Source organism: Podarcis bocagei (assembly GCF_964188305.1).
Source record: "Podarcis bocagei genome assembly, chromosome: 7".
Taxonomy (NCBI): Eukaryota; Metazoa; Chordata; class Lepidosauria; order Squamata; family Lacertidae; genus Podarcis; species Podarcis bocagei.
The window spans coordinates 20,911,328-20,932,853 of record NC_138132.1 but is presented as its reverse complement, the minus strand read 5'-3'; the positions used below and the strand labels follow the sequence as shown (position 1 = coordinate 20,932,853).

Below are 21,526 nucleotides of genomic sequence, written 5' to 3'. Positions count from 1 at the left end.
TCTAAGATGGTAGACACTAAAGAAATCCTAGTGAGGACTGAGCATGCTCAGTGGGCACAGGCTGCTGACTAACAGTTGGGGAGGGGGAACGGAATGGAGTGGCCGGAAAAGGAGAATGGAAGGAGAGAAACATAGCTTGATAAGGTCCACCCATCCCCTTGCTCTCTCGTCACCCCACGCCTACCTAAGAACCAAGAGGTTTGAAGGCTTCTCTCAGGCAAATGCACAACATTTGTTATGGGCCCCCACGAACTTCAAAAGGTGGTATTCAACTAGGTTTTGCTCGGAATAGTTCCATTGCTGAAATTAAGGGACCTAGCTTCATTCATTTCAATGGGTCTAAACTTAACAAAACTTCGTTGAATACCCCACCCATAATCATGATCACCCAGCCATGATCCAGCACACCACTCAAAATGCCCACCACCACCCTGAAACAGCAGCTCAAAGAAGATGTAAACCCATCAAGTCACCTGAGGTCCCAATTTGAGATTTTGCTTTGAGGAAGGCTGTGATGGTCAGAAGCAGAATCCACAGGTAACAGATGATGGGGAGAGAGGTTCTCTTGGGCTGATCTCATGCAATGGGTTAGAGAAGCAACCATTCAGAGCAGAGCTTCACTTTCCTCCCCGCCCCTTTCACTGCCCAATGCCCATTGCACTGTTTGGAAGCCCAGCCTGTCCCTCCTTCCATAACTACACACTCCTTAGATTTTTAACTAGCTGTGCAGGTCAAGGGCATCAAGCAGCTGGTGGAACCTCTGGGATACCTCCCCCTCCATCATTAAAACTCTTGTGCTCGTTTCGAAAATTCTGCACAGTGACTCATTTTTATTTGGGGTGTCGCTGCTGCTTGGCCAAACTCACAAAGTGGGATTACGCCACTGATCTCATGCTACAAACATGCACCGGTTGAGGAAACGCAGCAGCTGATTTGCTTCTTCCTCACGTCGAGCACAACCAATAATTGCCAAGCGTGTTGGGAAGAACCAGGGACTAGGGATGGAGCGGCAGGCATCATCCCACAACGAAAATTAAGGTTGGAAGCTTCCATTCCTGGTCTCCTCAAACTGCACGGCAGTTAAATGCAGAAGAGCGAGTCTGGCTATTTTATCGTCCGATCAGGTGGCAACTCTGAGCAATGGCATTCCAAGTGATGGAGAACAAGTGATTGAAGATGGGATTCACACGGACATGTCCAGTAGGGCTGCACCAAGCGTTGTGTGCATGAATCAGGGGTAGGAGACCTCAGGTTCAATGGGGGTCAAACGTGGCCCTCCCAAGCTGCACCCCCCAAGAACACACCTTCCACTGACTTTGCTCATTTACCAAAGCAGAATGCAACCTGGAACTGCGATAATCACTCATGCTTGCCTGGATGAAGGGTAGAGAGGGATGCGCATGTGTAGAAAGGAACATACTGAACTTTGGTAAAATTTAAATCCATTGCTCCATGCCCACTTTTGCCTCTGACCCTGCCTGCTACTGGAATGTGGCCCCTGGGAGGTTCCCCAGAGGGAAATGGTGGACCTCAGGCTGAAAAATGTCCCCTACCCCTTGTATAAATAATCAGTGCCAGGCTTGTGGAGGGCAAACAGGTCTGTGAGCAGTGGCAACAGAAATGCTCTGCATCAGCCCCAGGCAGCTGGGATTTGCCCTTTTGAATTTCCCTGTGTTATCCTGGAGTCATGCTATTCAGGAGACATTGAGGGTAACTAAACTGGCCACTCTCAGACCCAGCCACTTATTTAAAGGAGCGCAGGTGTAAACAGAGGGCTCTGCTTGGCTCTTGCTGTGCTGCCCAAGCCTGCTGGTGCCAAGATTCAAATAATTACTATGTTCGTGGCATTTTACAGAGGCAAAGAAAGACGAGGTCCCTGCCTTGAGGATCTTACAATCTGAACCACATTATTTATTTAAATAAATTCCAACAGTGGGTGTGAGGCTACAGAGGGTGAGGAAGGAAGGGAGTGGCAAAAGGATGAAGGCGTATTTGCATCAATGTGCTTAATAATGGTTTAATTTCTCTTTGCGTTCTAATACAGTCTGCTTATTTGTTTTAAAAAGGCTGGCAAGCAGGTATGGGCAATGCAATCAGGTATGTGCAACATGGCCCTCAGAGATTACCAAACATGTAGGATGGGGTCAGTCACATGGCATCATGTGACATCACATAGACCTGACATTCCATCATAAATTTGCGCAGTGCACACTCTAAGGTTCCCAGTGGTTCCTTTGCCTCTGTGGCTTCACTAGACACACCGTTGACATCAGATGGCACCAGGTGAGTGACAGGTGGGTGTGGCGGGGTAAATGGTCTTGTGGTCCTCATTTGTCCTGTGGGCCAGAGGTTCCCCATGCCCATTATAGGGAAAGATCAGAAGATCTTGTTACATTTGACTATCTTGATTACTATCAATGGCCAGGTGATGAATAGCTAGGGGTTTAATGAACTGCTGTTAATGTTCATTTAATGAACATTTAATGTTAATTTAATGATGTTAATGTTGGAAAGGAGCACACATTCTCCTGCAGAGAGTTGCGAGCTGAGAGTTGACTGAAGAGGAAGCTCCTTGAGATCCCAGGAATCTGATCCAGCTTAGGGACTCAGCTATACTGCTGCAAATAAAATGTTTTTAGCGTGTTGTAAGGTGCAATATACAAATGTGACACTAGATGGTGAAAGCGAGCTATGGCAAATTCAATGTATTTTTCAAAACTTTTTTTTTTATAAAGCATTTTCACAAAGTTTTTTTATATGTGTGTAGATTCCACCTAGGAGTGTTTGCTGCCTGCCGGAGGAGTCTCTGCTTGCATTGTTCTCTGCATGCATTGTTATAAATAAAACAATACTGCCTCAGGACCAGCAGCCACACATTTCCAAGCTCATCTTTTGTAGGCGTGCTAGTTGGGGCTAATGGGAACTGGAGCACACCAGGTCTGCGAAGGCTGATCTTAAGGTGATAAATAATTGTGGGACTCATCCACTTTGGATTCGCCCTGGAGCTTGTGTAAACTCATGATTTGGGTGCTAAAGTTCAAATTCCTTGGTGTTAGGACACTGTGTGACAGTTTCTTTATGCATGGAACAATTGTCCCAGTCACTCCCTTCTCCTTCTTGCGAGGAGAGGAGTGGTTGGTCACCCACGGCTATGGGTGATCTCACACTTCCGGGTTGTCATTCAGGGTGTTCCAACCTGGGACATTGTTGCAGGGGATCATTAATGCATGTTTTATGATTTACTGTGCTGTAGAAGAAGCCCAATGACAAGATATTGTTGCACTCCTCCCCAACCTCTGAGCGGTGCATGATTCCAGGGCCCACGGGGCCAAGGAGGAAACGGTTCTGAGCACAAAAGTGTTGGTGTTGATCTTTAAAGCCCTAAATGGCCTTGGCCCTGGATACCTGAAGGAGTGTCTCCACTCCCATCATTCAACCCGGACACTGAGGTCCAGCTCCGAGGGCCTTCTGGCGGTTCCCTCACTGCAGGAAGTGATGTTTCAGAGAACCAGGCAGAGGGCCTTCTTGGTAGTGGCGCCCACCCTGTGGAACGCCCTCTCATCACATGTCAAGCAGATAACCATTTATACGACTTTCCATAGACATCTGAAGGCAGCCTGTATCAGGAAGCTTTTAAAGTCTGGTGTATCCTGTGTTTTTTATATTCTGTTGGAAGCTGCCCAGAGTGGCGGGGGCAATCCAATCAGATGGGTGGGATACAAGTAATTATTATTATTATTATTATTATTATTATTATTATTAATAATAATAATAGTAGGTTCCCAAACACAGGAGCCTCCATAATAGTGCCACTGTATTCTGCTCTGGTCAGACCTCACCTGGAGTACTGTGTCCAGTTCTGGGCACCACAATTCAAGAAGGACACTGACAAACTGGAAGAGGAGGGCAACCAAAATGGTCAGAGGCCTGGAAACGATGCCTTATGAGGAACGGCTAAGGGAGCTGGGCATGTTTAGCCTGGAGAAGAGGAGGTTAAGGGGTGATCTGATAGCCATGTTCAAATATATAAAAGGATGTCACATAGAGGAGGGAGAAAGGTTGTTTTCTGCTGCTCCAGAGAAGCGGACACGGAGCAATGGATCCAAACTACAAGAAAGAAGATTCCACCTAAACATTAGGAAGAACTTCCTGACAGTAAGAGCTTTTTCGACAGTGGAATTTGCTGCCAAGGAGTGTGGTGGGGTCTCCTTCTTTGGAGGTCTTTAAGCAGAGGCTTGACAACCATATGTCAGGAGTGCTCTGATGGTGTTTCCTGCTTGGCAGGGGGTTGGACTCGATGGCCCTTGTGGTCTCTTCCAACTCTATGATTCTATGATTCATAAGTACAGACTTCCCCTGCTGCACACGGTTGCCCTTGAAAATGTGGAGAGTGCTGAGGGCAGGGGGTGATTGTTCATGCTCCCCCTTTCTTGTCTGCTTATTTAAGTTAGGGGTGGGACACCTCAGACCTGGGGGCCACATACTAGCTCTGCTTCCCACCCTGAGTGTTCTTGCCTGACTGGAATATGTCCTTGAACTCTGATAATGCCTCTTGCTTGTCTGGGTGGTTGATAGGGAGTGGTTTTTGAGCATGTAGAAACTAGACTACAAAGGCAACATTTACATTCATTACTCTACTTGCTTTGCTTCTGGTGCCGCTCACCACAATAATGTGCGGTCCTTAGAATGTTGCCCAGAAGAGAACACAGCCCTCAGGCCCAAAATGGTTCTCCTTTCCTGAGGTAATTCCTATTATGAACTCATAAATAGGGCTTGTGAGTTTGTGTATATGTGCACATGTAACAAACAGATAAATCTAGCTAGAGACCAACTGCCATTTTCCCCCCACCAAGAGGTTCTGGGAACTGTAGTTCTGTAAAGGAGCTGGGGATCTCAAATAGAGAATTTTGGGTGCCCTAACAAAAAAGGTGAGAGTTTTTGCATAGATTGATCAAAAGTCTTCCTGTCGTTAAAAATGAGATGTTCCGGATTTCAGACAATAAGAGTCACATCACTGAGAGCTGCTATTGTGAGAGAGTTAGAGTCAAACTAAACCCAAAGCCTAGCAATTGTGTGAATGGGTGTTTTTTTAAATAAATTGCTGGTGGGGGTAAAGGTTCAAACCTGGTATCTGCCAGTTATGTGTGTCTGCATTTCTTATCTTTCCCATCTTAAATTCAGTTTTTCACATTTCTGCAGCAATTTGTGATTTATTTAAAAAACGCATGAAAATTTGTCAGCATTTTAGTGTGAAATTCTCCTAATAAACACAATTTCCCAGACAGTTTTGACTTGAATTAGGACTGTCATACGTCTGGAATTTCCCAGACGCAACCGGGATCTGCCCATCAAAAATAGCGTCTGGGTAGAATTTCCAGTCAGAGGTGTTGATTTTTTTTGGCAATTTTCCCTTTAAAAATAGGTTAAAAACTTCAATTCCCCCCCCTGAGATTTTGCAAAAATAGTTCAACAGCTTTGGCAAAAAAAAAAAAAAAAAAGTGTCTGGATTGAAATATGACAACCCTACTAGAATACACATTTTTTTTCAAACAATTTCCCCTTACACGATGCATTTCTATGTGTTATTTTCACTAATACATGCATTTACACATATGTACACTTTACACTAGTATATGTGTAGAAATGCATTGCAAAATTTTGGATTTTGAAAGATGGCTGTATTTCAGTTGAGATCTTGTTCTGGAAAGTGCAGATTAGATAAATTTGCTTTTAAATGTGCCAGGAATCATATTTCTCCTCCATCCCTACCCCCAACCTGCATTCTAGGGTCCCGTTCAGACTAGGGGCCCCACACCTGCAATTTACCTTTCAGAAGGCATTTGTTGTTAATTGCACAAAAGGTGGTGGTGTGTCTAATTTGGCCCTTTAGCAAAAAGCATTCATCAGCTTGAGGTGGTTTCAGAGGGCAGCAGAAGATTTGGTGGTCAAGACCAGGTTTTATTATTGTACATTTTTACACAGCGCCACAGAAGTGTCACAAACACCGCAAACCAACTTAGGGGAGTCTAGTGAAGACCACAACAAAACATCAAGCGTGTTCCCCCCCTCACTTCAGAGTTTGTTCAGGGCTGGAGGAGCAGCCGTAGCTTAATGGTAGAGCACTTGGTGGTGGGTTCAGTCTCTGGGATCTCCAGGAAAGGGTGGGATTGACCTCTGCCTTAAAACAATGGAGAGCTGCTTCTGGTCAGTGTAAACAGTACTGAACTCGATGGAGCAGTGCTCCAATTTGGTATAAGGCAGCTTCCTTTGCTCCAACTGCCACAGGATCATCAGTTATTGCGGATAGTTTCTCGGATCCAGTCCACATATCTGCATACATTCACATAGACGCCAGGCCTCCTAGGTTGTGCACAAATCTGGGGGCCCCAGGATACAAGCCCTTGCAGCTTCCCGTTGCAGACAAGGGGGCCGCCTGAATCCCCCTGCAGAAAAAAAACAAAACAAAGCACAATCACTTCTCCAGATCCTTCACTGACAGTTCACCTGTGAGGTAAATAAAGCTCAGGGAGAATGATTTGCACAAGGCCTGTGGCAGATCTTCAAAGTTTCTTATAACTAATTAGTGGTGTGTGTTTATTGTTGCGACAGGGCCTGTCCTACTATTAGGCAGATTTGGACAGCCGCCTCAGATGGCAAATGCTGGAGGGTGGTATTGAGGTGCAGCAGACAAAGAAGCTCCATGTACTATATGGCTTGCCATCCTCATGGGTAGTGGAGGACTATGGGTTGTATACAACTAAGTTTTACTCTGAGTAGATCTGTCAAAATCAGGCATAGGCAAACTCGGCCCTCCAGATGTTTTGAGACTACAATTCCCATCATCCCTGACCACTGGTCCCATCTCATGATGGGATGGGAGTTGTAGTGTTTGCCTATGCCTGATCAAAATGAATGGCTCTAACTTAGACATGTTTGTTCATTTCAATGGGTCTACTCAGAGTAGGACTAGTCTTACCTACAACCCTATCAGCAATATTGAAGTAAGATTCAGCTGCCACTTTGTTCAGTTTCTGTATGTGAATTGGTGAGGACACCATTCTGTCTTTCGTCTCAAGCAGCTTGTTAGAAATATCAAGGGTGAATCTAGAACAGAAGATGTTTTGAAGACTGCGCTGGGCGTGAGGAATTTCCATCCCATAGGCTGAATGTGACTCTCTGTCTGGCCCTTGGGACTCTCACTGGGACATACACACACACCCCTCTAGGCTATGCCCCTTCTCACTAAGGCAAGCCCCTCACTGGTCCTAATGCTCATTGAGGAGGAGTGATGTCACCTTTTGGGAGGCCAACTTCGTGGCTCAACCCTACCAAACAGAGCTATAGTGAAACAGGAAACCCAAATCACACCACAGGTTTAATTAACCACCAAGATGACACTGATAAAAGCCCAGATAAATGAGAGAAATCGCAGAAGCGCCAAGCAATTATCTTTCAGTGGCTAATTCTGGTGGTTAATTCAGTTTGTCGTATGGTTCCGTTTCTTGTTTTACTGCTTTTGGTGGTTAATTTTATCACTTGATTCAATTTGCTCTGTGGTTTCATTTCTTGTTTCACTGCATCTCTGCCTCATTTGGCTTGTAGAGTTGGTTTCCTGCTATATGGGAAGCGTAATTATATAACTTCATCACTAGGTGGCACTGGACTTAGTTCTATCTGCCGTTCTGTTCTTCTTCAAGAGGAACAATAAAGTTCTTGTTTAGCTTCCTGACTAGTACAGGTCTTCAACTGGTAGGATGTGACCCAACACTGGATCTTAACCTAAGACAGATCACAACAGCAGAGCTATCACAATAAGATCTAAAAACCTGAAGAACTGGGTCCTCAAATGCTTGATTAGGCTAAAGGTGGATTGTCTTAAAAGGTTAAAGAGTGCTAATCTACAAGATTCCAGAAAACACGTTTATCCACTGGCATTCACCTAGTCCTCAGGAATATTCTCAGGCTTAGTGGAAATCAATTCAACTCACCTGGCAAGCATCTGTGCCTCCTTCCATAGCGCCAGCGCAAACCATGTTCTCATTGATATAATTAGGGTAAATGGACCGACAGACGTCTTGACCAACAATGGTGACGTTTGCACAATGCAAAACACTGGGGAAGCTTGCTGTAAAACAACAACAACACAGTGTTTGGAGAGAGCGTCAAACATTACAGAATGGGTGGGGACAGAGCAGTATCCCCCGCTCCTTCTCATAGGAGCATCTCCACCCCCATCGTTCTACCCAGACACTGAAGTCCAGCACCGAGGGCCTTCTGGCGGTTCCCTCACTGCGAGAAGCGAAGTTACAGGGAACCAGGCAGAGGGCCTTCTCGGTAGTGGCGCCCTCCCTGTGGAACGCCCTCCCACCAGATATCAAAGAGAACAACAACTACCAGACTTTTAGAAGACATCTGAAGTCAGCCCTGTTTAGGGAAGCTTTTAATGTTTGATGTATTACAGTATTTTAATATTTTTTTTGGAAGCTGCCCAGAGTGGGTGGGGAAGCCCAGCCAGATGGACGGGGTATAAATAATAAATTATTATTATTATTATTATTATTATTATTATTATTATTATACTAGGACTTGGGGTCATTTGGTCCAATGACTGGAAGGAGATGCAGGACCTGACATCTTATGCATTTCTGAACACCTTTTTTCTCAAAGTATGCATTTCTAAATGCACTTTATCCTAACATACATACACGCTTTTTTTCTTTTTTTAAAAAAAGATGAAACTGCAGCACAAAAGTCAGAGAAGTATGAAATCTGCGTTCCAGTCTGCAGGCTTTACTGGAGATTGCAGTTCAGATTAATTCATATCAGAATCCACAAATTCCTCAAGCATGCAGACCGTCATCACAGCCATCTCATTCACCTAGTGATGTCTGTCCTGTTCTTATTTATGCCTTCAGAAGAGGACGTCCATAAGAGAAATGGTGGGTTTGGGGTAGGGGTAGGGGTAGGGGTAGGGGTAGGGATAGGGATAGGGGTAGGGGTAGGGGTAGGGATAGGGATAGGGATAGGGATAGGGATAGGGATAGGGATAGGGATAGGGATAAGGATAAGGATAAGGATAGGGATAGGGATAGGGGTAGGGGTAGGGGTAGGGGTAGGGGTAGGGGTAGGGACTAACAAATGAAATGAGTAAAGGATTGTAGCCTTTGGTGCAAGTGGGGAAGTACCAATCTATTAATTTCGGTTTCTCTCAGTTTCTCATTTTTTTCAATCTTAAATTCAGTTCTCCACATTTCCACATAGGCTTTCGATCTTTTTTAAAAACTCCTCATGAAAACTCATCAACATTTTAGCACAAATTTCTGCCAATGTACACAACTTTCACAAATATACACATTTTACCAAAGACTCTTCTTTTCTTATCTCTGCAGCTGCAATCACCTGGGTGATGCGGACACCATTAGGCAGTTGAATGCGCATGCGTACTCCATTAGTTTCCCTCCCTGCAACCCTCCCTCTGCGTGGCTCCGGACTCTGGCAACCCACACTACGCCACTGGTTGGAAGTATTTAGGGGTGAAGATTTGGAAAATGGGTATTATTACTTTGTTTTTAACTGTTTTGTAATTTGCCATCCTGTGCTCCTTTGGGAGGAAGGGCGGGAATAAAATGTCATGAAATAAAATAAGAAATAAATGTTAGGTTGAAAGGACGCACTTTAAAAGGCAACATACCTTGTGGGCTTGTCGTGGTACCCCATCCTGAAACGTGGCATTGGGTCCCGGGCACAGGGCAGCTGGTGGGCAAATCAATGACGTTGACTTTTTTGTTTAAGCAAACCGGGGTCAGCAACTTGACTAGCATGATATCGTTGTTCTTGGTCTGAGAGTTGTAGCCCGGATGCACAATGACTTTTGACGCTAGTTTCAGCTGCTCAGACCAGTCCAGTTGTTTGAGGTGATGTTCCCCAAGGCGGACAGGAAAAGGACTAGGAGCAAATAAATATAAATGGCAAGTTAGGCTGGTAGGAGTGCTGCCAACAGTGCTTTGCTTTGTTTTTCTTACTGGACTTGATCCTGCACTTTTAACAGCATCGCAGAAGTCCAGCAGGTGCAACGTTTTCCAACATGCATGCCAGACTGCTGCTAAAAGAATAGGAGCAGCACCTTTAGAAAAGTTGGCAGCTCTACCTGGCAGTGAAAAAAGAGGTGGTGGTGGTGATGATTTAAATTTATATACTGCCATATACCCACAGGTCTCAGGACAGTTCAAGAGATGGTCAAGTATATCTATTTTTTTCACAGGAGGGATGGGGAAGCTGTGTGACCCTCCAGATACTGCTAGACTCCAACTCCCATCATTCCTGAGCATTGTCCATCCTTCCTGAAGCTGATAGGAGTCGGAGTTGAACAGATTCTGGATGGCCTATTTTTGGTTTGTATGAACTGCAGTGAGACAGTGCAGGCAAAGCTCATCGAACATTCAAAAGCACTGCGCAAATGCCCATTATTATTAGGTCTTTTGGGTGCAGTGCTGGACGCCACTTATCCAGGATTGAGAACAGAAGCAAGACTCCATTGCCGAGTGAGATCACTCACAATGACTATACGTGAGATTTACATTAATGCTGTGTGGGAATGCCTTCCACGTTGAAGTTTCGTAATGTGTGGCCTTCAGCTGGGTCGGCGCATGCTTGCATATGATTTGCAGGGGCCTTGCTAGGTACTTAAAGGCTTGTGTCACAAGATTGCAACACATTTGCATATCCTAATTTGTCTGTATCAATGCCTCTGGAATATGAAGACTGTGGGTGGCTGGAAAGGCAACAGTACAGTTCCCAGTCTTCCTATAATCAAAGTAAAACAATGTTTGGGGGAAAAAATCATTAAAAAAAAAAGCAGGGGTGAGGCCCCACTGTAACAATGCCCCTGAGATTAGATGTGATAAGTTCCCTGGGGAAAGGGATTGATTAAGACTACTCTGGAAAATGAAGTTCTGTGAGGGGAATTTAGGGCTCTCCTAACAACTCTCAGGTGGGACGCGGGTGGCTCTGTGGGTTAAACCACAGAGCCTAGGACTTGCCGATAGAAGGTCTGTGGTTCGAATCCCTGCAATGGGTGAGCTCCTGTTGCTCGGTCCTTGCTCCTGCCAACCTAGCAGTTCGAAAGCACATCAAAGTGCAAGTAGATAAATAGGTACCACTCTGGCAGGAAGCTAAACGGCGTTTCCGTGCGCTGCTCTGGTTAGCCAGAAGTGGCTTAGTCATGCTGGCCACATGAGCTGGAAGCTGTACGCCGGCTCCCTTGGCCAATAAAGCGAGATGAGCGCCGCAACCCCAGAGTCGGCCACAACTGGACCTAATGGTCAGGGGTCCCTTTACCTTTAACAACTCTCAGTGCCTTTAACAAACCACAGCTCCCATAATTATTTGGGGGGGGGGACCATGACTGAAGAGGTAGCATAGTGCTTTAAATGTACAGTGAGTGTAATAATACAGTGCCTCTCATGCCCACAAACAAACGCGTATTTTTCATATGTGTGCGCTGGCACACGCAAACCCCCAGCCCTCTCCCTGCCCGTGTACACTTACACTCCCATTTTACAGTGTGCAGCGGTGAGCACCCATCTGTTGGTGATCAGGGTCCCTCCACAGTGCAGTCTGAAGCCTGAAAAAAGTGCGGCCTGCCAGGGCTGGGAATTGATCGGACAAGGCCCCCCGCCAATTATCCGGTTTTCATCTGCTGTGGCAGCTGGAAGAACATAAAACCACAAATCATTACCATCTTGCCACATAAACGAAGCTCAATAGGTTACTACTGACCTCCAAGTGTCCCTATTTTCCATGGATGTCCCCAATTTAGAGAAGCCATCCCAGTTTCTGATTTGATCCCAGAATGTTCCACTTTTCCTTAGGATGCCCCTATTTTCGTTGGAGAAATGTTGGAGGGTATATTACTATTAGTATATAAAGCACTTAACAGCTGGGGACCTGTTTACTTGTAGGATTGTTTTATCCCATATATGCCTTCTTGGTCACTTTGGTCTGCAGAACTTGCACTATTACAAGTGCTGCTGTGACATATAATACGCATTCAACACTTGTAGGAAACAGATCTTTGGAACTCCCTTCCTGTTGATATCAGGCAGGCACCTTCGCTGTGCTCCTCCCAGTGCCTGACTAAAACATTTTTCTTTAGGCAAGCTTATCCAGACATGTAGAAGTTACACGTTTGTGGTTTTTTTTAAGTACCGTTGATTTTAATCATCTTCTGAATGTTTTCAAATACCTGTTTTTATCAATCATTTCAATGCTTTGTTTTATATTTTTGTAAACCGCTCAGAGGTTTCCTTACAACCAAGCAGCAACCTCAGTGTTGTTAAATAAGTTAGACAAATCAAACAACTTTGTGTGATCATAGGACTGTTCACACGGTGAACAGAATGCGGCCACAAGCTGTCTCTGCACATGTACAAGCATTTGTATGAAAGAGTATACACTAGCTGATTTGTACAGCTCAGCTATTATGCACACAGACACACAGATGGTACACTTGCTGAACATGTTGAATATGACACGTGAATAACTGTGCTAATGTAGATCTCCGCTTTTTGGGTATGCTAGGATCAGCATATTTCAAAAAGTGAAAATCCGGACAGAATTTGGAGGGGGGGCAGGGGGTATGAAAGTTGTTAAGTTTTTTTTAAGGAAAATCATCAAAAGCAATACTGCCAACATGGGTTGCCAAACATCCCGATTTTCCCAGACATTCCAGTGATTTCTGCCTGGACACTGCTTCCGATGGCTGACTGCTGGCTATGTCTGGGAAATTCATGTATACATGCACACAGACGGTACACTAGTCAAATGTAATTTGTGAACACCCCCTAAGTTACACTTTTGTGAGGAATAGGTGCATGACCAAGGCCTGCTTCACAAGTTATGTTTTTAGGAGATACGAGTTGCAATACTAGAAAAAGAAACATATATATTGGGGTTTGATGGAGGAGGCAAAGTTCAATCTGGGGCAGAGGGAATTTTGGCTCATATGTTCAACTTCTGAAAGAGACATTTATTAGCTAAATATTTAAGATATTTGCATCCTGCTTTTCTGACTAACCTCACAAGGTGGATTACATAAAAATATTGAGACAAAAAGCATGAATTAAAAGAAATAAGACAAGCAACTGGGGGTAGCCTTTATGAAAGCTAGATCTCTCCTTTCCTCAAAACATAATGGTTCTTGGGTAGCCTTGTGATGGCAATTGAAGGAAGAAGAGGCCACATCTGCAGCAATACTGGGAAACCATGTTGCTGTTAAAGATGGAAATATCTGCCAATTTTGGTTTCCCTCAGTTTCTCATTTTTAGTCCAGTCTTAAGATCAGTTCTTCACATTACCACATCAAAAATATTAAAAGTAAAACTTTCGGGGAGAAAAAAGTCCACTCCCTGTTGGGCTTGCTCTTAATATCACCCTCCTGTAGTCTAAAATGGTACAGGCCACCCTCCTACCTCAGGATTCCAAAACCACATTCTGCTGGAAAAGAATGTCTAAATCAGTGCTACTTTCCTGGCCCTCAATGCTGCTGTCACTATTCCCTGCCCTCATGGATCTATTGATCTAACCTCAGTGGTTGGCCAAAAACACCAAACAGCTTTTAAATGTTTCCATGTGTTTTTCAACCACTAGATGCATCCTGTGCCGTACACTCTCAAACATATTTACCACACCTAAAAATACAATAACAACAACAGCATCACACACTTATTTTGCCTGCCCTACAGATCTTACCAGGAGACACCAAGAACAAAATGGCAGTCAGCAATTCCAGTAAATGAGACGACATGGTGGTTGGGGGTGGGATGCAATTCTTTCCAGGAATAAGCTGTCCTGTAAGAGAGGAGATAATAATGCAATCATTCCATTGTTCTAGGAGTTCCAGAGACACGGAGAAAGCAATGGGAGAAAGGAGGACGGTTGAAGATAGCAGAGAGCCTCCAAAAATCCGCTTCTTTTCACCACAACTCCACAAATGTGAGATGGGAATCAAAATAACTGAGAGCCATTCTGCCCCTTACACAGAACGAGGTGTTGTTGTTGTTGTTAATTACTGGCCCTTCACCCTAAGTTCCCAGCATGGGTTACAACAATTGGAAATGCAACATGAAAACAGTTTTTAAAACATACAATTCTAAAAAGCGCAACCACAAAAAAATAGGTTGGGTCATAAAAATTAACCAGGTGCCCAAGGTTAGAGGAAAGAGGTGCACCTTTAGCATTTACTGAAAGCTGCAGAGTGAAGAAGCCAGACGCACCTCTGTGGGGAGGGAATTCCACAACATAGGGGCTGCCACAGAGAAGGCCACCTCCTGGACCACCCCACCCCATAAGCTTCTGAGAGCAGTGGAGCAACCCAGAAGGCTCCGTCTGCCCTGGCTTACTTAGGGCATTAAGCACTAATGTGAGCAACTTAAATTGGGCCTGAAAACAAACTGGCCAACCAAGGCAGGTGTTTTAAAATAAAACGGGGGTTTAGTGTCATCTAAATGGAACCCCAGCCAGTTACCTGGCTGCTATATTTTGGACCAGTAGACTGACATGGAAGGATGACAGACTCTGCCATTTTATATCACAGGTAGGAGGTCCTGTTTTCAATTGTTCCTGCACATAAATGCTCCTTATATTCCCTGCATGGTAAACTAGGACATCACAGAGAAAGGTTAAATGCAGCCACTTCTCCCTGTTGTGCTAGATTACTATAGGTAGAAAAATTCTTATGCGGAGGAGCATTCAAAAGTATCTCACTCACACACAGAGAGACCCCTGCACTCTGAAACAGTACCATTCAGATTTTACCACTTCATTCTGAACAATGAGTAGGACAGTGGAGTTAGTAATTGGCTTGAAGTCCATCTCCAGCCACTTGGGTAGTTATATCTGATCTTTTCCAAGATTGCTTCCAGACTTGAGTGATTTGCCAGTCCCCAATCATGGCTGTTCTGCTATAAGAGGGTTGTGGATTAGCAACTCAGCTTCCACACTTCCGGAATCCAAATAACAACCTGTTGTAACCAAGAGGGCAGTTCGCCTCTCCCCAGCTTTAGTTGTCAGGGTGAATTTTCATTAGGATCACACCGTGGAGGGGGAAAGGATTAAATACTCTCTTCCCCATCACTGCATTCCTGATCATGAGCCCCACTCTCTGTAAGCACACAAGGTGCTTCCAGGCTTAATGCTGTAAATGGGTCATTCAGATTTTTGAAACAGGCTGCTGGCAAGAGGTGTTTTTTAAAAAGGGGGGGTGGGTTCCCCAATCCAAAAGGGTACATCCAGATTAAAGGGGATTCTGGCATTCTGGTGTCAAAGATGGCATGTGGACCCTACAATAAAAAAACCACAACAACTTGCATGCATAAGGAACACTGATCCCACAATATAAACCTGTCTGGAAGCAAGCACATACACACTTCAATTTAGGGACTGAATATAGATATACTGTATTTTTTGCTCTATAAGACTCACTTTTTCCCTCCTAAAAAGTAAGGGGAAATGTGTGTGCATCTTATGGAGCGAATGCAGGCTGCGCAGCTATCCCAGAAGCCAGAACAGCAAGAGGGACTGCTGCTTTCACTGCGCAGCGATCCCTCTTGCTGTTCTGGCTTCTGAGATTCAGAATATTTTTTTTCTTGTTTTCCTCCTCCAAAAACTAGGTGCGTCTTGTGGTCTGGTGCGTCTTATAGAGTGAAAAAAACACTATATAAATGTCAATGTGATCTGGAAACGATTTGCCGCTCAGAACCAGCGCATCATGCAGGGCTGGTTCTTGGTGGCCACAGCCTCTCCTCTTCCTCCTCAACCACTACGACAGGAACCAGCAAGGTTTACCTCGCCTGGGCCAGTTCATTCCCATAGAGATCACTCCATGGGCCCGATCGCATATGCGCAGACATGATTTCTGGCATCTGCGTCTGCACAGGTGCGAATCCCGGCGCCATGGAAGCGAGTCCCTGCTCCACACTGTGCTGGTTTAGCACAGCCCATGGGGACTCGTCAAGTGGGCAGCTCGGTTCAGGGGCAGCTTGTGGGACGTTTAAATGACCCCCATGGGCCATTTGTGGCCTATGGGCCACAGGTTGCCAACCCCTGCACTAAGAACTGTTCAAGGGAGGAAGTCACCAGCAGTGGCCATGGAAAGGCCATGGAGAGGCAACAGGATGCTTCCTCTCAGCTGCCACTCAGGGCAAGTATCAGCTCACCCTCCTCCCCAAGGTTGGTGGCAGCAACATTGTCAGAGAAATTAGGGACATTCCAGGATCAAATCCAGTGCTCTGGTCCATGGGGTCACGAAGAGTCGGACACGACTAAACAACTAAACAACAACAACAAGGATCAAATCAGAACCCGGGGTGGCTTTTGTAATTCTTGAACTGTCCCTGAAAAATGGGGACACTTAGAGGGTATGTCATCTCCACCTGAGCAAATTCTGCTGCTGTCAGATTTTCTGTGTTCTGGGTTTAAAAAGAAAAGAAACTGAACAGAGAAAACATGAGAGGAGGATGTTCTGATTACTGCACCATGCAGATGCCCTCTAGAAAGCGAGCAAATAAAGATGCCAGGATCTAGATCTAATCAATCAATAGTTCTTGCAGGGCAACAAGCAGAACAAAGAAACAATATAAATCACTCCGGAGTGACTCAGTCTGTGCCATTCTTATCATGCAACATAACAAACCTTTTCAAATCCTGCACAGAAAGCTGTTGAGTAGACAGCCTAGAGATATATCTATGGTTTGCAGACTCCAGCAAGAAAGCAGAAAAACGTATCAATTTGAGTCAACAGCAGGCAGCTCCTCGCTGAGAGGTTATGCTGGGGAGACGCTCCTTGACTGCAGGCTGCATCCAGAGGAATTTGTACAGCCTGCCCAGATCTGTTCAGATTCACCAAGTTGCAGATATTTCAGATAAGGAAACAAATAAATCAGGGTGTTGGCTATCAAGACAGAGATCTCCTGTCAGCTAACTCCCACTGCCTCCAGAGGAGAACCTTAAAGAGATGTCCCAGAGAAAATGCACTACCCAGAAAACAATACACCTAAGGTGGTTTTCAGACCTTGAAAACAGAAAGCCATAGAAGCATAGAGATGTCTTACCCCCAAAGGCTGCCGGAATCCAAGACACTGTCTCTCAGGCCCTTCTTGGCTTTTATTTCAACTAGTCCTGCCCTGGATTTACCGGGCTTTGGCTTTTCAGGAAGTGTTTGTTAACACCCCCGCCTTGCTCTTTCATAGCCGAGTGACTAGGACCAAATCCATTGTTCAGATTAATGCAGACTTCCCGATGATATAACAGGTGATTGTTAGAGGAGGAGGAAGAAGAAGATGCCCTCAGAAATCGCCTGTGTTGAGGGTTGAATCACACAGCCTTTCTCTGCTCACCACCGGACACCTGTTCTCCCTTGAGCAAGTTGTCTGAATCACTTGCCCTGTAGCATCAGCCAAAGATGGGCTTGCCCCACACTACCTGAAGCAGAGCCGGCCCTCCCATGAGACGAGGTGAGGTGGTTGCCCTCGAGCAGTATATTATGTCGGCGCTGTTATTTATGTGTGCATTCATTCATTCATTCATTTTACACATTTATTCACAACATCTATTTTCTAGGCTACTGTCCATGTCCTCTCTGACCCTCAAAGCAGTGTATAGCCAGCCTCCATAAAACAATAAACATATTCAGTTTTAAAACACACCATTCCCAAATCTTGAAAGCAGAGACAACCAACAGGGTGATCTCCAAATCATAACCCTCTTGTTGAACTCCAGTTCCCATCAGTGCCAGCCAGCATGGCCAGTGGTCTGGGGTGCTTAGTGGGTCTGTGACTTTATAATAAATGATTGATGGGTCTGGGATGATGGGAGTTGGAGTCCACCAACATTTGGAAGCCACCACATGGGCTTCCTCTGCCTTAAAGAATGATTTTAAGACAATCAATTGCCATAATTCAAACATCAGTAACCTTCAAGCCTCCTTCACCTGTGAATTTCATGATGGGACTCCTTCACCTGTGAATTTCATGATGGGACTTTGGGGCTGCACCTCTAACCCTGACCTTGAGGCCACATGGCTCCCCAACTCCCATCCCCAATATCTGCGTATTATGGCTGGACATCTGCAGGGGAAAGCTAATGGATGAAGATCTCTACATGCGTTGGCTTTCTGGTCCTGATTGCTCTGGGTTTGCATGAAAAACCTATGCATGATGAAGTCTACAAGCATAGGTCATTCCTCAATATGTCCATGCCTACCTCATGGATGCTCAAGGTGGAGCCAAAGAGACACATCCTCTCAGGAGCTGTGATGTGCCTTCATGAGATTTCTGCACAGGTAGCACTTCAAAGGACTGCACAGATCCATCAGTTTGTGAGATGCTATCATTAAAATAGATACAAACTTCCTGTGGATCATCCAAGATTTGATCTCCCTCTGCAAGATCAGAGCTTTCTTTGAGTTAAAAGGAGATAAAATGCTTCCCATGGCCCCTGGGATGTCCTCCCAGGGTCTATAGAATTGTAGGACCAGTCTGACACCCACTCCAAAAGTAGCAACTAACATATCAACTCACACAGAAAGTCAATAAAATGCTATGTGGAAGACAGAAGTTTTAAAGTCCATTTATGGAACAGAATGCATACAACATCATTGAAGGATCATTAGGCGCGAGTGATCATGCTCTTCTGAAGTTTACTATACAGCGGAAAGGAGCAGCCAAGCATACTAGGACTCAATTTCTTGACTTTAAGAAAGCCGACTTCATAAAACTTAGGGAAGTGCTGGGTGAGATCCCATGGACAGTAATACTAAAAGGAAAGGGAGTTCATGATGGCTGGGAGTTTGTTAAGAGGGAGATAGTAAAAGCACAACGTCAGGCAATACCAATGAGACGGAAACATGGAAGGTGCCTAAAGAAGCCAGGGTGGCTATCTAAAGAACTTTTAACTGAATTAAGATTAAAAAAGGATGTGTACAAAAAATGGAAAAGGGGGGAAACCACCAAAGAGGAATTCAAACAAATAGCCAGCACGTGTAGACACAAAGTCAGAAAAGCTAAAGCACAGAATGAACTCAGGCTCGCTAGAGAGGTTAAAAGCAACAAAAAAGGCTTTTATGGGTATGTTCGTAGCAAAAGGAAGAACAAAGAAACAGTGGGGTCACTCAGAGGAGAAGATGGTGAAATGCAAACAGGGGACACAGAAAGGGCTGAACTCCTCAATGCCTTCTTTGCCTCAGTCTTCTCCGATAAAGAAAACAATGCCCGACCTGAAGAATTTGGAGCAAATGATTCAGCAAAGGAAACACAGCCCAGAATAACTAAGGAGACAGTACAAGAATATTTGGCTAGTTTAGATGTATTCAAGTCTCCAGGGCCAGATGAACTGCATCCAAGAGTATTAAAAGAACTGGCAGATGTGATCTCAGAACCACTGGCAGTCATCTTCGAGAAATCCTGGAGAACAGGCGAAGTCCCGGCAGACTGCAGGAGGGCAAATGTTGTCCCTATTTTCAAAAAGGGGAAAAGAGAGGACCCAAATAATTACCGCCCAGTCAGTCTGACATCAATAGCAGGGAAGATTCTGGAGCAGATCATTAAGCAAACAGTCTGTGAGCACCTAGAAAGGAATGCTGTGATCACCAATAGTCAGCATGGATTTCTGAAAAATAAGTCATGTCAGACTAACCTGATCTCATTTTTTGACAGAATTACAAGCCTGGTAGATGAAGGGAACTCAGTGGATATAGCCTACCTTGATTTCAGTAAGGCATTTGACAAGGTGCCCCATGATATTCTTGTAAAGAAGCTGGTAAAATGCGGTCTTGACTCTGCTACCACTCAGTGGATTTGTAACTGGCTGACTGACCGAACCCAAAGGGTGCTCATCAATGGTTCCTCTTCATCCTGGAGAAGAGTGACTAGTGGGGTGCCACAGGGTTCTGTCTTGGGCCCGGTCTTATTTAACATCTTTATCAACGACTTGGATGATGGACTCAAGGGCATCCTGATCAAATTTGCAGATGACACCAAACTGGGAGGGGTGGCTAACACCCCAGAGGACAGGATCACACTTCAAAACGACCTTGACAGATTAGAGAACTGGGCAAAAACAAACAAAATGAATTTTAACAGGGAGAAATGTAAAGTATTGCACTTGGGCAAAAAAAATGAGAGGCACAAATACAAGATGGGTGACACCTGGCTTGAGAGCAGTACATGTGAAAAGGATCTAGGAGTCTTGGTTGACCACAAACTTGACATGAGCCAACAGTGTGACGCGGCAGCTAAAAAAGCCAATGCAATTCTGGGCTGCATCAATAGGAGTATAGCATCTAGATCAAGGGAAGTAATAGTGCCACTGTATTCTGCTCTGGTCAGACCACACCTGGAGTACTGTGTCCAGTTCTGGGCACCACAATTCAAGAAGGACACTGACAAACTGGAACGTGTCCAGAGGAGGGCAACCAAAATGGTCAAAGGCCTGGAAACGATGCCTTATGAGGAACGGCTAAGGGAGCTGGGCATGTTTAGCCTGGAGAAGAGGAGGTTAAGGGGTGATATGATAGCCATGTTCAAATATATAAAAGGATGTCACATAGAGGAGGGAGAAAGGTTGTTTTCTGCTGCTCCAGAGAAGCGGACACGGAGCAATGGATCCAAACTACAAGAAAGAAGATTCCACCTAAACATTAGGAAGAACTTCCTGACAGTAAGAGCTGTTCGACAGTGGAATTTGCTGCCAAGGAGTGTGGTGGAGTCTCCTACTTTGGAGGTCTTTAAGCAGAGGCTTGACAACCATATGTCAGGAGTGCTCTGATGGTGTTTCCTGCTTGGCAGGGGGTTGGACTCGATGGCCCTTGTGGTCTCTTCCAACTCTATGATTCTATGATTCTATGAACATGAACATTGTCAGTAGTACATGTGAAAAGGATCTAGAGGTCTTAGTAGAGCACAAGCTTAACACAAGTCAACAGTGTGACGCAGCAGCAAATAGGGGTCCTGCTATTCTAGACTTCATCAGCAAAAGTATAGTGTCATGATCAAGGAAAGCCTTAGTACCAATCTAATCTGACTTGGTCAAACCACACCTAGAGTACTGTGTCTATTTCTGGGCACCACAATTTATGCCGGATATTGGCAAGCTGGAACATATGCGGAGGAGGGTGACCAAGAAGATCAAGGGTTTGGAAAGCAAGCCTTATGAGGAACAGTTGAGGAAGTTGGGTGTGTTTAGGCTGGAAAAGAGGACACTGGGAGGAAATAAGATAGCCATCTTCAAATATCTAAAGGGTTTTCACATGGAGGATGGAGCAAACTTGTTTTCTCCTGCTCCAAAGACTAGGACCCAAACCAATGGCTCCAAGTTTCAAGAAAGGAGACGCCAAATAAACTTCAAGAATAAGTTTCTGATGGTAAGAGCTGTTCGACAGTGGAACCGGACACTGAAGTCCAGTGTCGAGGGCCTTCTGGCAGTTCCCTCCCTGTGAGAAGCCAAATTACACAGAACAAGGCACAGAGCCTTC

At 45.0% G+C, this 21,526-nt stretch overlaps 1 protein-coding gene across 2 annotated transcripts; it reads right to left on the bottom strand.

Moving 5' to 3' along the window:
* Positions 1-5,937: 5,937 nt before the first annotated feature.
* On the bottom strand, positions 5,938-17,329 carry LOC308591323 (trypsin-like). 2 transcript variants are annotated; one of them, XM_081202057.1, is made up of 6 exons: positions 17,109-17,329; positions 13,750-13,848; positions 11,548-11,707; positions 9,692-9,945; positions 7,989-8,125; positions 5,938-6,443 (listed from the first exon to the last, which is right to left on the bottom strand). In XM_081202057.1, exons 2-6 carry the CDS (start codon positions 13,802-13,804, stop codon positions 6,291-6,293), a joined length of 759 nt encoding a protein of 252 aa, XP_081058183.1. In that variant the 5' UTR covers positions 13,805-13,848; positions 17,109-17,329; the 3' UTR covers positions 5,938-6,290. The 2 variants fall into 2 exon arrangements, with proteins under 2 accessions (XP_081058183.1, XP_081058184.1); XM_081202058.1 differs by lacking the exon at positions 17,109-17,329 and adding an exon at positions 16,691-16,975.
* Positions 17,330-21,526: the final 4,197 nt, after the last annotated feature.